The sequence below is a fragment of the Protopterus annectens genome, chromosome 1.part1 (genome assembly GCF_019279795.1).
Source record: "Protopterus annectens isolate FY-2018-M chromosome 1.part1, PAN1.0, whole genome shotgun sequence".
NCBI lineage: Eukaryota > Metazoa > Chordata > Ceratodontiformes > Protopteridae > Protopterus > Protopterus annectens.
In genome coordinates this window covers 14,533,621-14,549,413 of record NC_056726.1, presented here as the reverse complement: position 1 = coordinate 14,549,413, position 15,793 = coordinate 14,533,621, and the positions used below count along the sequence as shown (strand labels likewise).

Below are 15,793 nucleotides of genomic sequence, written 5' to 3'. Positions count from 1 at the left end.
TTAAAGTGTTGGGACAGGTGTAGAAGGAGTGAAATAGCTGGCTAAACACTGCAGGTATAATAAAGTCATAATTTTTATCCACAATATTTTCTCGTGCATCATCTTTAGAGATTTTTTTTTCATTTCTATCGTTTCTGCAGGAATACCATCTAAGAGTCCTTCCCCTTCTATAAGATCAAAGCAGCGTGAAGGATCCCCTTCCCTCAGCTGGACAATGAAACGCTTCCTGGAGCCACTAAGTCGGGTAAGGGCAGTAAAAAATGGAACTATGTGTAGATTTATTACTTATGTACCCAGACAATTTGTGATACCATAACCACAAAGACCTTTTTTGATTTTTGATAACATGAATGTGTGCTAATGAGAGACACATTTTAAATGACTGGCAGATGTAGTTGTTAATGTAAATGTTTTAAAATGGTCTTAAACAAAACCATTAGTTTATTGCATACAGAGCAAATTAGTTTCTTGGCTACATGGCCTTTTACCTCTAAAAAACGTTTACTGCTGACTTTGGAAAATTGGTACTAAGAAATTGCACCGAGATCATCAGTGAAATGTTTATTATACTGTTTACAGTGTAAGGAACTGGCAAATTGTATGTGTACTCCCCACCCCTCATAAGGGCATATGTCTAAAATGACTTAAGGGAGTATGTGAATTAGCTTTCAGGTTCCTCTTCAGGTACATTATTAGAGTGTACTGCTGTGTGGTGTGTTCTTGAAATGCATTCTTTCTTCAGTTACAAGCCTTGCTCCATTCCTAAATAACAGAGAGTAGTCCCCAGTCAGTGCAGGTCTTTTTTATTGGTCATTTTAGATTATCTAACAAAGGTTCAGCTCGGTGTTGGCCTTTTACATTAGAGGATTAGTTCTCTTACAGTGTGATCCTTTTTCCTGTTTAAGTATCTGTATGTCACTACTAAGGTGGAAACAAGTAGCTTTTATTGTTGCCAAAACATCAAAACTTGGTGGCTTGTGCTTATTCATTTTACAAAAAATACAAATAAAAAAAAAACAGCTGTAGGTAAAAAAATGTAAACCATAAAGTTTTGAAGTGCATATGCTCAGCAGAACCATACAGGCAGCACCATTTCCCAGTAATCTTAAGTTTTCCAATTCAGTATACACCAAAGTATTGCAGGGGTTTGTTCCTTTGCAGGATTTCTTAAAGGTTAGCAGGGTGATCCTGGAGGTATGACATGCTGTAGTATACTTTGGTAAGATGAAGGAGTAAATATATACTGTTTGGAGTTAAACAAAGTAGTGGTCCAAATAAATTACATTCCCATTGTTTTTTCCTTGTACTCCTCAAGTTTTAACACAGGCATAGAGGCAGTAGAAGCTAGACCTGCAAAATTTCTTATACGAGAGGTCATTCTGTTTTCCATAGTGATTACACATGAGGTCATTCTGACTTCCATCGTGATTGTACATGAATCCACAACTTCAGGCTTCAGGTGGATGTTAATTAGTAGTGGTGAGGAGAATTTATTTCTTGTAGTGATTGTACATGAGGTCATTCTGTTTTCTATAGTGAATAACTAGGATTAAGGAATTCCATTCACTTTCTCCTTGGTATCCTTACCATACCCTTCCCAGGATGGATGTCTTCTTTCTAATACAATTTCCTATGATAGAAGTGAGGAGATTGGCCTTTATCTGAGCATGTTCCTTCTAAACCAAGTAGGTAATATTGACCCACCTTCCCCAAATACTGTAAAATAACTACTCCAGTATCCAAAGGGTGGCTCAACAGGTGGTTCACAAGTATTTGCTCTCAACTCTTTCATTGATGTAGTTTTTCCAGACCATGCATCTTATTCCTTGAAGTCCCTCTAGTTTATTCACTACTTTTTTTCCTAATCATTTTCAAGTCTGTCTGTCTGTTCCTGCCTAACATTCATTCCCATGCTGGTAGAGTTTGCCTTGTTAACTCTTTCTAAATACCAGCATGGAAAAAGTAATTCAGCATTTCTGCATGAACTGTAGCATTCACAGGCTTTCTGCAGATATTTTCCATAACCTGTTATACAGTAAATTCTTGGTGTGTTCCTTTTGTGCTTTGAAGGATTTGTTTTGTCTACCCCCACACCTTTGTTTTGGCAATTTCCTGAACATTTGCCTTGACCATGTACTAGGTTCTTCTTGCAGGTAAACTGGAGGAAAGTATTAAAAAAATACATTTTGTGCATTCACATTGTGATGAAAGGAGCTACTGCCAGCACAGCTAGCTGGAATTTTGTAAATAATTATGTTATTTTTGAATATCAAACTGATTCATACAAGATGTTGGTGTTACAAATGTATTAGAACTGTATGTCATGTGTATATCAAACTGATTTGTAAAGATGTTTGTGTTGAAAATGTATTTGCAAACTGCTTGTGTTTGAAATGTATGCACAGTGTGCCTTGGTGGAGAGAACAGAAATGTACATGCACTATTGTAACTGTTTGAATGTATATGTTTTAATAGAGGAAATGGAAAGGTTAACCTCAGTCCAGCAAACTTTAGAAAAATACCTGAAATTAAATCACTTTATAGGCTGGGCGATAAAGATGCTGTCTCACAGGTTTCAAGGCAGCCAGAGACACACAGTCTGTACTAGGAACCTTTCTGTATTGTCTTTGGGGTGAACTAATTACTCTCTGGAAGTGTGGTGGTATGCAATTGTTTTCTGACTTCCAGCACCTACCAGTGATCTGAGCAAAAGCCCTTGTGTGTGTATTTTTACAAGTAGGTGTTAAGTCCTGCCAACTTTCAGCAACTGGGGTTTTGCATCAGAACTAGAAGTCAGATGACCAAAAATGATTTCATTCTGCAAGCTCTCCCAGCAGTAATATTTTAGATATTATTTTGAGAAGTCTCTTAGTGAGACAGAGCATTCTGTATTCTGTCTTGGGTCTGATAACAAGAAGGACCACTTACCACATCATCTGCCTTGCTCTATTAAGTAAGTTATTAGGGGAATAGTATAATTCTCCTAAATTCAGCCAGGAATAGTGAAGCATAGTTTAGATATTGTTTTTCTTTGTTTGACTTAGTCTGTCCTGCAAAGGTATTTTAAATATTTCCTGTGGGTTTAAACTCTGATATCACTGTGAATATATACTTAGTATTTTATTATTAAATATTAAATACATTTAAACCTTTCAATGTGGTTGATCTTTGTAGAGATCTTTAATTTTTGAGAGTATTTGCATATTTATTTGGTGACACTGTGTGGGCCACTCCTGATAGCCTTGCTCTTGGTCAAACTACCATTTGTATTAATATTAATTTCAGTATTTTGGGTACCCTTGGAAGAGCCTTAAGGTAGCTGGCGAGGGGTTCTGGTGGCAGTGGTAACTACCTTATAGTCTGGGCAAAAGGGGGCATAGATTGTAAACCTGTGTCAGCCTTTCCCAGGTGTGTGTGTGTGTGTGTGTGTGTGTGTGTGTGTGTGTGTGTGTGTGTGTGTGTGTGTGTGTGTGTGCGCACAAATCAAATCTCCAATACTCGGTGTGTTACCTACTTGGGCAAGGACATGAAGCACTGGTTGGACAGAGAGAGTGCTGGAGGACTTGGCTTGGAACCCCCTGGCCAAGGACTCAACTCTATAGCTGTACCAGTGGGGAATCTTATTGGGTATCTGGAGAAAGAGGGAGTAACCAGCTTCAGACTGACTGTAGTCTCTGTGTTCTTTTAAGGGAAATTCCACTTGATGCAGAGAGAGCCGCATCTGGAAATACTGTTATCCTCCCAGTGAACATCCCCCACACATGCCAGTGGTGAGGATTGATCTCCTTGATTACTAGTCCAATGGTGGGTCATCACACACAATATAGTGTATGTCTATACAAGTGTATGCACATTTGTGTGTGTTGTATGTCTATATATATATATATATATATATATATATATATATATATATATATATATATATTCATTTGGCAGAGCAGTCAAATTGTAGAATTTCAACTGGTCAAAAAATAAGTAGATTCATTTGGAAGAGAGAAATTACTTGCATGTTTATAGTGGTTGGATTTTTAAGAAGTGGTTTAATTAGCTGATTTTTGCAGAATGACTGCCATGGCTCCTTATATTATTTTGAGTCATGTTTTGTAAAATTAGTAATGTTATTGTTGATTTGTATGGGTAATAGTCAGTAAACAGTGCCAATGTACAGAACTGCAATTGCTGTTTTTGTTAGGCATTCACTGCTGGTACAGTGTGTGTGTGTGTTTGTGTGTGTGTGTGTGTGTGTGTGTGTGTGTGTGTGTGTGTGTGTGTGTGTGTGTGTGTGTGTGTGTGTGTGTGTGTGTGTGTGTGTGTGTGTGTGTGTGTGTGTGTGTGTGTGTGTGTGTGAGAACAATGATTCCAATTGGGAGATGTTTCCCTTCTTCAAGTTATTGCATCCATAGACTTCATATAAGTTGTTCAAGGAATGTGGGAGGCTTGCCCACCTGCAAAAAACATTTGCATATTACAAATGTTTGATTATATGGAGTGTTTCCATATATATGGCATATTTGGTGGCTATCTAGTCTAATACTTTGATTTTTTTCCACTGTGGTTTCAATTTTCACAGTCTGGTTTGGAGTTTTTGTTTTTTTGGGAAGTAGTTTGACTGTCTGTCAATCTTTCAGTTTCTCAAAAGTGAGTCACCCTAAGAAAAGCTGTTAAGTAGCATCTCTCTGATTAGTGAACTGCTCAGCAGCATGTACTTCCTAACCCACAGCAGCTGTCAAGATTCCACTTAAGTTCAAGCAAAGCCTCTTAAAAATAAACAGGCTGCCTTCTCTTACAATAGTAAAACAAAGGAGCACCTACTAAGGGTCATATTCTAATGGACAGATCTCAGTCTAAGTGAGAATGATTTTATACTCGAGTTACTGCGGTATAATGCAACTTTTATATATGAGTTACTGTGCTATAATGCCGCTTTTAAAAGCGAGTTACTGTGGTGTAATGCTGATTTTATGTATATGGGTTACTATGCTGTTTTTATAAGTGAGTTACTGTGATGTAATGCTCCTTTTACATATACAAGTTACTGTGGTGTAGTACTCCTTTTACAAGTGAGTTACGCTGGTGTACTGCTGATTTTATACATAAGGTACTGTGGTGTAATGACGATTTTATATGTGAGTTACTGTGGTGTAATGCTGCTTTTACAAGTGAGATACTGTGGTGTAATGCAAATTTGATATGTGAGTTACTGGGGTGTAATTCTGCTTTTACAAGTGAGTTACTGTGGTGTAATGCAGATTTTATATGCAAGTTGTTGTGGCACAATGATGATTTTATATTTGAGTTACTTTGGTCTAAGGATGATTTTATACGTGAGAGTTACTGTGGTGTAATGCTGATTTTATGTATATGCGTTATTATGCTGTTTTTATAAGTGAGTTACTGTGATGTAATGCTCCTTTTACATACAGAAGTTACTGTGGTGTAATACTCCTTTTACAAGTGAGTTACTGTGGTGTACTGCTGATTTTATACATAAGGTACTGTGGTGTAATGACGATTTTATATGTGAGTTACTGGGGTGTAATGCTTTTGCAAGTGAGATACTGTGGTGTGATACTGATTTTGTATGTGAGTAATTGTAGTGTAATGATGATTTTATGTGTGAATTACTGTGGTGTTATGATATATGTGAATTACTGGGGTGAAATGATGATTTTATATGTGAGTTACTGTAGTGTAACAAAAATTTTATATGTGAGTTACTATGATTTAATGCTGTTTTTTTTACATGAGTTACTGGGGTGTAATGATGATTTTATATGTGAGTTACTGTGGTGTAATGCTGCTTTTGCAAGTGAGTTACTGTGGTTTAATGCACAAATGAGTTACTGTGGTGTAATGCAAATTTGATATGTGAGTTACTGGAGTGTAATACTGCTTTTACAAGTGAGTTACTGTGGTGTAATGCAGATGTCATATGCAAGTTGTTGTGGCACAATGATGATTTTATATTTGAGTTACTGTGGTCTAAGGATGATTTTATACGTGAGTTACTGTGGTGTAATGCAGATTGTATACGTGAGTCACTGTGCAGTAACAATTTTATACTTGAGCTACTATGGTATAATGATTTTGTATGTGAGTCATTGTAGTGTAATGATGATTTTATACACGTTACTGTGGTGTAATGATTTTATATGTGAGTTACTTTGGTATAATGATTTTATACATGAATTATTGGGGTTTAATGCTGATTGTATACGTGCGTCACTGTGGAATAATGATTTTGTACATGAGCTACTATGGTATAATGATGTTTTTGTATGTGAATCATTGTGGTGTAATGCTGATTTTATACATGAGCTGCTGTGGTGTAATGATTTTATATGCGAGTTACTTTGTATAATGATGATTTTATACATGAGTTACTGTGGTGTAACGTTGCTTTATAAATAGGCATTAGAGCAGAGTAACTCACTCTGCAATAAGTCTTTTAGAATTACAGGTAATATTCAAATTTAGATAATTTTAAAAGTAAAAAGGAGAGTTATGTTGTTCCTAAGATGTTCAGCTCAAAAATATCTGCATACTGAAAGGTACTTTATTCACATATACATTTGATGTGACTGTATATTAGACAAGGAAGGCCTGAGAATCTTTTTTTTTTTTTAACAAATACTGTTTTATTTGCTTAAATTTATATTTTTCAAAATATATTTAAACACTAAGTCTAATATGTTTAAATAAATAAATAAACAAGGGCACACACATATTTCCAGATGTGATAAAGATGCTGGGTGAGATAGGAGAGAAATGGCTCCTGAGGGTGCTAATAGCAGTGTGGAGAGAAAGGCGTATCCCAGATGACTGGAGAATAAGCATACTCATGCCAGTGTACAAGAACAAAGGGGACATCCACAACTATGGGCAGTACAGAGGCATCAAACTCCTATCATATTGCATGAAAGTTCTGGAGAGGGTGATAGATAAACAGATACGCAGAGTAGTAGAATGTAAAATGGGAGATGAGCAGTTCGGATTCAGATCTGGATGCAGCACAATTGACCCAATATCTGTAGTGAGACAGATACTTGAGAAGAAGCTAGAGATGAGGAGAGAGTCCAACTGGGCATTCCTAGACTTGGAGAAAGCATATGACAAGGTCCCAAGAAAGCTAATCTGGGCAGTACTGCAGTGGTTTGAAGTCCCAGAAACATTGATAGAATTAGTGCAGGCTCTGTCCAATGACCCAATGACTCAAGTACAAACAGTGTTCGGCCTCACAGAGGGGTTCCCAGTGGGAGTGGGTGTACACCAGAGTTCATCTCTGAGCCCACTGCTGTTCATACTGGTGATGGACTACATTAGCAAACAGGTCAAAGAGGACAGATCAGCAAAGTTGTTGCATGCAGACGATGTGGCGTTACAGACAGACTCTGAGCTAGAACTTCAGCAAATGATAGGAGAATGGAATGCAAAACTGAAGGCACATGAGATGTAACTAAGCACAGATAAGACGGTGGTAATGGCAGCAAACTGGAGAAATCAGAAGAAGCTGAGTATAGAGATAGAAGGGAAGATAGTGGAACAGGTAAACAGCTTCAGGTATCTGGGAGGGGTTGTTGAGGAGAAGGAAAGTCTGAATGAGGAGGTCAAAGCTAGAATCAGAGGGGTTGCACCCAACTGACATAGAGTATCAGGTGTAGTCTATGACAGAAGAATGCCAAAGAAACTGAAAAGTAAGGTGTACAAGACAGTGGTATGAACAGTACTACTGTATGGTACAGAAACCTGGGCAGTAAAGGCAGAACAGTTGAAGAAGCTAGAGGTGATGGAAATTAAGTGCCTGAGAAGGGTGATAGGATGCACACTGTGGGACAGATGAAGAAATGAGGACATAAGAGCAGAAGCCAAAGTAGCTCCAATTGCAGAAAAGATAAAAAAGAACAGATTACGGTGGTTTGGACACGTGCAAAAAAGCAGACGACAATCCGGTGATGAACATTTGGGGCAGAGAGGAAGAGGGTGAGAGGAAGCAAGGATGGTCAGCAAAGAGGTAGATGGATTGTATGAAAGAAGATCTGTGACACTCAGGCAAGATTGTTGAAGAAAGCAGGAATGTGGCACTGACTCGAGAGAGTTGGCGACAGTTAACAAGATACCCTGACCCCATGTAGAAAAAATGGGAAAAAGGGGCTGATGATGATGACACAGATATTTCCAACAGAAATGGCGACAATCAACTAAGTAAAGTTTTAAGCATGTTTAAGTATGAGTTTCCGTTATGTTTTGCCAGTGAATGTACTTTTAGTTTGCATTTGCTGACTGAGTCTGAAGATATGTCCTTGATCCAGTGAACAAAAGCCACAAAAATTCTTAAAGTACAAAAGGTGATTTTAGGACATTTGCATGTAATTAGGAAATGTTTTTTTCTTACTCTAAAAAATTTACTGTTAATCACTTCCATAAAGAACTGACTGAAGGACTGACTGTTATGCACGACTGAGGAAAATGACAGGTTTCAAAGCAGCAATATATATGTTCAAATTAAACCTAGAGTTAGAAGTTTTTTCAGTTTTCAGTATTTCAGCACAGATTGCTAGTGTGTTGGCCTTATATCCTTCCTAATAAGCTTTGTAGGTAACTAAACTCCAATTTTTGGTGGAAGATACCTAAAATTTGACTGTGATATTGGGCAGTGGCTCTTCCCTAATTCATATTACGATGTTACATAGATGTTAGATTAAACATTTGTGGATAACGTTTTAATAAGCTCAGTATGCTATGGCAATTTGTTGAAATACCTTTTGGAAAATTCTGAACCATAAAAAAGTATGTTACAAGCACTGGCCTCATATTGTAGGCAGCTGTCAAAAAATGAGGATTTTTCTTTTATTGGTGAAAATAAAGAGCTGCTTTTTTCAGTGTGGTAAGTATTAAAGGGAAGTAGAGTCAACAATGGTAATCTTGAGTCTTGGTCCATCAGGCAGTGATGGTCGTCTGCACTAAAACAAATAATAATTTCAGTGTAGACAGCAGCCTTCTAGGAACCAGCCAGTGTCCTATTAAGGAGAGGCAGCAGGTGTTTAACCCTGGGAAAGTGGACACAGGGTTACTGCTGCTTGATGTGTGATAAGAAAATGAGTTTGTGTACATGGATGTATGTTTTATTTTCTTTTAATCCAAAAGCAAGTTTCCAGAACATATGGTTCTCTTATTTAATGTATGGTATAGGTTTGGGTACATGGATGTATGTTTTATTTGCTTTTAATCCAAAAGCATACTTGTTTCCAGAACATATGCTTCTCTTATTTAATGTATGGTATAGGTTTGGGTACATGGATGTATGTTTTATTTGCTTTTAATCCAAAAGCATACTTGTTTCCAGAACATATGGTTCTCTTATTTAATGTATGGTATAGGTTTGGGTACATGGATGTATGTTTTATTTGCTTTTAATCCAAAAGCATACTTGTTTCCAGAACATATGGTTCTCTTATTTAATGTATGGTATGGTAACAGATTTACAGCTGGTGTTGTCCTGACATGAGGTCATGATCTTCGTAGTCAAAGCACCCTAGGGGCTCTGTTGGGTGGGTGTGTGGTGAGAGAGGATACATACTGGTTGAGGCTTTTTTTTAAATTGAAACCACCCTTGACATTTACAGAAAGAGGATGATTTTCATTACAAAAGGTATTCCACATGGGCAGATTCAGCAACTGCCAATATCCCATCAAAAGCAATTGACCATGGGGAGGTGGTCATCCCAGGGTAATTGTTTATGGTAGAAGTCGGATAGAGAATTATTTGTAGGTTGAGGATGTTGGTAGAGTAGGTATCACCCTTTGTCAAGCTCTGAGGAGCTTGACACTGGGCTGCTGTGTCATACAGGATCGCAGTTCTGTAGTAGCTCTGATAGGGTTCTACTACAAGTGCTCGAGACGCAAGCACTTGAAAACAAGTTCCTTGATGCCAGAGACTCAAGCGTCTTATAGCCCATGTGGCCAGGCTGCTCACATTCAGAACTCAAATATGACTGAACAAGCAGCTGTTGCATGCAGTTGCTTACATGTTAGGTAAGTTGGGAAGAGAAACAAGAAGGGAGGCTTTAGATTTAGGGAGGGAAGGGAGGTTAGGGGTTTAGGGAGCAGTTAGATGATCGGATTTAGGGAAGGGAGGAGAATTTTTGGTTTAGGGGGCAGTTAGGTGATTAGATTTACAGAGAGGAGGGGGATTTTAGGATTAAGGAGCCATTGGGAGTTTAGGTTTAGGATCTGGATGGGAGTTTTTAGGGTTAGAATCAGGGTATAGGGAAGGGCTAGATAGAGTGGTGGTCTTTGTAGGGATGTTTAGTTAAGGGAAACAAGTTAGTGGAAGTTAGAACACTTGCCAAAATGAGTGACTGGCAACAAGAAAGTGCGTCTTGAGCACATGTACTACACCCTTCTGATAGTTGTATGGGAATATGAGATGCACAGAGTATAGTCTGATTTCATTCAAGTCATTGAATGCTCCAGTTATTCAAGTTACTGAGCAACAGCACAAGCGACTGTGTAAACACAGTGGATCACAAAGTGCTGGTATGTTTTTCTCAATAGATTGTAATATTGGGGTTGTTGTACTTAAGTACAAGGGTGTGGGGGGGGTGCAGGGGGGCTTATCCCCCCCAAAAAAAAAACAGTTGCTGCAATTTCTTCTTGTTTGTTTTTGTGTTTTGTTGTTTAATAAGTTGGATATCGATCACTAGTGTTTGATTATATTCGGACATTAGTAAATGCAACCATTGGTGCTGCGGTAGCGTTGTCGCCTCACAGTAAGACATTGTCCTGTTTGATTCTCAGCTAGAGCGTCTTCTGTGTGGAGACATGCATGAATGGGCGTACCTTCATTGAAAGTTGTGCGTCAGGGCCGGCAACTTGTCATGTAAAAATCTACTGCCAATCATTAGCGGATCGGAGTTCCGCTGTGGCGACCCCTAACCGGGAAAAGCCGAAAGACACAACAAGTGAATGCAACCATTTGACATAATTTCTTTGCACAGTCGAAGCCAGGGGTGCACAGTATTTCAGCACAGACACTTTCACAGAAATCAATACCATAGAATGAAAGTACATTTACTGGTAAATGTTTTGGACCCCAACAAGCAGACAGTGTTTTTTGTACCCAGGGGCTTTTTCAATGCTAAATGAACCTTAGAACACAAGCACCATTTAAAAAAGGAGCCATCAAAGTATATAGCCAATCAGCTGATGACTTATGTATATTACAGATTACAATAGCAGTAAAACCCTAAATGATCAAATATTTAGTCACCAAAGCTTGTCTGTCAAATATGTGATAATCTCAGTAAACAAAGCAAAACATAAATAAAACAAAAACTGGCTACCTTAACATGATACATGAAACATATGTTTAATCTCCATATATAGCAATTGTTTGCCAATCCTCACAGTAGCCTGTTGTGGAAAATGTCATCAATGTAGACTGAAAAGAGCACTAAGGCACAAATATCTCTACATAAACAATAAATATATACATTGGCATTAATAAGAAGTAATATAATAAACTCTTTATCAAATGTACAAAATAATCCCTATAGGTAATTGTGATAATCTGTATAGCTAATTTTAATGGCCCATAATAAAGAAAAAAAATCTCACTTACTTCATACATTACAATTTGTAATGTATATAACATAAAATTCCATGAAAGCATACATAACGAATAAAAGAATAGCTTAGTTTGAGAAAAATGAGAGATAGTGCCATCTAGTGGTATAATAAAAACAATGCTTATCAACATTGACAAAAGTGTCAAAGATTCACTGTGGTTTTAGCCTCAAGACCACAGGCCTTTTTTGGTCTGACACTTTCCAGGTCAACAGTGTTGATGCCAATGTCATCTACACTGATGTACTCAGTGCCAGGCATCTCAAAGACTCCAGGAATTGGGATCAGGCCTTTGTAATTAGTCTCTTTGCCAATTAATTTGAAGTTATTGCTGATATCCAGTGCTTCAGTCTTTGAGCCTTCAGTCCTGAGGTCCTTGATGCTTAGCTTGGGCTTAACCCATTCATTGGTTATGATGTTCAAGGCCAAGAAGATGATGCCAAGCTCAACACCCTTGTTTTCAGAGTCTGTGTTCACATCAGTAGACTTCTGCCTTAGACGATATCGGCACCAGTGCCTTCAACACCAATACTACTTTCAGCAGCAGTATTACAGACTGTACTGCACATGCTAATGTTAAACCTAGACTTGCATCAGACTCAGTGGTAAGCTCATTCCTGCATATTCTTTTAACCACTCAGCCTAGTAAGTACCTGTGAAGCTATAAATGTATTTATTTTTGCCCCATGCCTCTGACCATCGGGCCACTACAACTACTGTCCATTTGCTCCTCATTGAGGTGAGAGATCCAGTGCCCATTTGTTCCAGTCCTGGATGACAGCCATTGAAAACTGAGCCCATTCATTCCTTGACTGGTCAAGAGCAATCCACAGCATAGTGGTCAACAAGGCAGCCAGGAGGAACATTTTCGATACTAGTCCTTGACCATGCTCCAGGGGTGACATAAGCTTCTGCTTCCCCCAAAGGCTACCACTTTTCTCCAAACTGGAGAGCATATGTTCCCACACATGCCTGGTAAGAGCAACTGGAAGTATACCTTAATTTAGCTACTTCCATGTCCCTCCAACAATTGTATGCATACGTTGGAGGATGTGGATACCCAAGCCTCCTGTATGAGAAGTCCAGAGAGGCTTGCCATTGTAAATATTTGCAAACATAAATTACAAGGGTATACAGAGTGTGTGTTACAAAATGCCAGTCATTTTGCAGATTCTCTGTTGATCAAAGTTTATGATGCAATACCATGCAGTCTTCATTTATTTACACTGATCTACATTTTTGTGCATAGTGCCTTCTTATTGTTCAGTGTTATTCACAGTCATTTGTTATAAGTAATAGCAGGATGATTTATTCAGGGTACCTAAATGTAAATAACAGCAAAGCTGGGAAGTGGATCCCAAAGCATATATGGAATGCTAAATTTGTAATGTGCATATGTATACTCATGTGAGTGGTGTCAGGAAGACCTCTCACCTCACACCAGCATTGCATCTGTTTAGCTATGTGACATAAGTTCACAGGACACAGCAACACACCTTTTAAGCTCTTAACTCAAGCACCAGTGACAAAAGTGACCATGGGATAATCTAATTACTACCTACTAGTTGTTTCCTAACTTGCTCTCATCATTCTCCCCTTCCTTTTCCTAATATTCTAAACTTCTGTTCCACCTCCATTCTCTAACTACCTTTTCCATCTCCCTTTTTTTAGGTTGAAAAATTCAGCCAGTCTGACTGATTTCCAAATGCTGTAGCCTCCGACTCAGGCATATGAACCTTTGAAATCTCCTGGCTGAAGTAGCCTTCCCAGCAGCAGTTTACCTTTTTAACTCGTATGTTCACCCTAAGTTACTCTGCACCAGTGTATTCATTACAAATCTAGAGTCCGGTTTATCACTGATGTCTGCCAACTGCACTACTTTCCACCTACTTCTGGCTCTAGCTTCCATTTTCACTCCTTCTCCCCCTCTTCCCAGCTTTTCTAAACAGCCCACTGCAAACCTTTGGCCACCGATAACTCTAGCTGCTTGTAAGTTTTCAGGCTACTCTATACCTACCTCCACTGGCTTCTCTTCCTCCCTCCATCCCTCCTGATTATCTTCATTATTCTCTCAATTGGCATTGCTTTCATACTTTTTACTGTGATTGTACTTATCCCTCTGGGCTTCACTGGTTGTTTTTCTTGCACAATGAAGAGTCGTGGCCTAGCCCACTCCATTCACTCTCACTACGCTCGGGCTTACTCCACTCCTCTGCCCTGCCCCCATTCCCACCCATCCCCGAATCAATTACCTTTGCAGCTAACCAATTTTGCCACACCCCCTATTCATTTTAAATGTCCTTATCTTCAGTCTATCTGACTGTACCCCTCCTATCTTGACCACTCCCAGCACCTTAGTCTCGCCATTCTTAAACCTCCCAAACATTCCCTAGTTACATTCTCCCCTCCATAATTATACCTCTCACCTTCCTCTACACATTCACACAACAGCCTACCCATTTTATTCCTTACATATCACTATGTTTCTCCTGCATCTCTTAAACTTTCTCTTTCTCATTCTATTCTACCTCATTTCTTATCACACTCAACTTGATCTTCATCCTAACTCCCCCACATCATCCAACTCTACTACCACCTCTCACTGCATCGTCCTACTCTTCTACTACCACCTCACTACTCCTCTATATCTCCAACTCTCTTCTCCTTCACTGAACACACTCCCCCCAAAATCAGACTCCTTCTGAAAACCTTTCCACGTCATAAAAAGCTGAAACTCCTCCTTCCTCACCCCACTATATCACTCTTACACCACCTCTGTAACACTCTTTGACTGTCTGGTGACATTCACCCCCAACCCAGGTCCCCACAACAACTTATCTACTCCCTCCAACACTACTCACCTACTCCTTCAAGTACCAATCCCCAATGTCAAACATCTCTCCATCTACTCCATCAATATGGATAGCATTCTTAACAAGTCAACAAAAGTTCACTCTTGTATTTCTCATTACTCCCCTAACATAATCTCACTCACTGAAATATGGATGAAACCACGTAACACAGACAATGCATTTCTTCCCCCTGGCTACAGCATCTTATGCCTTGATGGAACATATAAAGGTGGAGGTGTAGCCATTATGTACTCCACCTTCCTAACCAACACACCCCCTCTTTTCACCCAGCTTAACTTTTCATTGCTAATTGTAAACTAAATAACCACAAAACTCTAGTATAGCATCCATCTCCATATCACCAGGAGACAACATTCCTATACTAGAACAAATTATTCACTGGATGGCTGACACTATACTAAATGAACCTGTAATTCTAGGCGACGTTAATATTAACTGGCTTGCCCTCACTCTGAGTCCCCTCCCACAAGCTTAAACCTTTATGGCTTTACTCAGCTTATCTCTTCTCCCACTTTTCTTTACAAACCCACTAATTCCATTACCACCTTAGATTGGATTCTTGTCTTCAATCCAAACATCTATCACCACCCTGAATCACTGCCAGATACAATTAGAGATCATTCTCCTAGTCAAGTCCAAAGATTCTCCTCCAACCTCTCTAGACCCCATTAATTTAAAGAATGCCATAAATTAACCAACTTCAACCCTGAGACTTTTAATAACTATCTTGCCTGTATTGACTGGTCCTTCCTTTCTTATTCTCTTGATGTAGCTGTTTGTCAATGCAGCTCCATCTTCTTAAACACACTAAACTCTCTAGCCTAGCCCAGAACTGTCAGAGTCACACTGCTCACCCTGGCTGCCCAAGTCAACCCAGTCCCTCATGCAAAATACAGATTTTGCATGGAAACTCTGGATAAACACCAAATCACACTTGCATTTTCAAAAATATAAGGAACTCCATAACCTGACCAAAAACACATTAACATCGACAAAAAAAACAAAAAAAAAACTTTACCATACACCCCTAACCTCACATCCTAGAAATCCCCAAAAATTTTGGAATGCAGTCAATGAAATTCTCCACCCCAGTAATCCCTCAGTAGCAAACCCCTGCCTTAATAACTCACCCCAAGAAACTGCTTCCATCTTCAATGCCTACTTTATCTATACCGTAAGCAAACGTATGCCTACTTGCAACCCTTCCATTCCCTCACCTCCTACCATACCTCTACTACACAACTTCCCCTTCTCTCCCCTCTCTCAGAACCAAGATGCTATCCTCCAAAAAAGGA

General features: G+C 38.9%; 1 protein-coding gene across 4 annotated transcripts in view; it reads left to right on the top strand.

Annotated features, from left to right (window-relative positions):
* The window catches only part of PDZD2 (PDZ domain containing 2), a 2,738,687-nt gene that overhangs the window by 2,443,745 nt on the left and 279,149 nt on the right, over positions 1–15,793 (top strand). For all 4 annotated transcript variants that reach the window (XM_044073368.1, XM_044073377.1, XM_044073386.1 and 1 more), the window contains one exon: positions 141–244. In XM_044073368.1, coding sequence (XP_043929303.1) covers positions 141–244 — 104 coding nt within the window. The remainder of the gene's footprint in view (positions 1–140; positions 245–15,793) is intronic.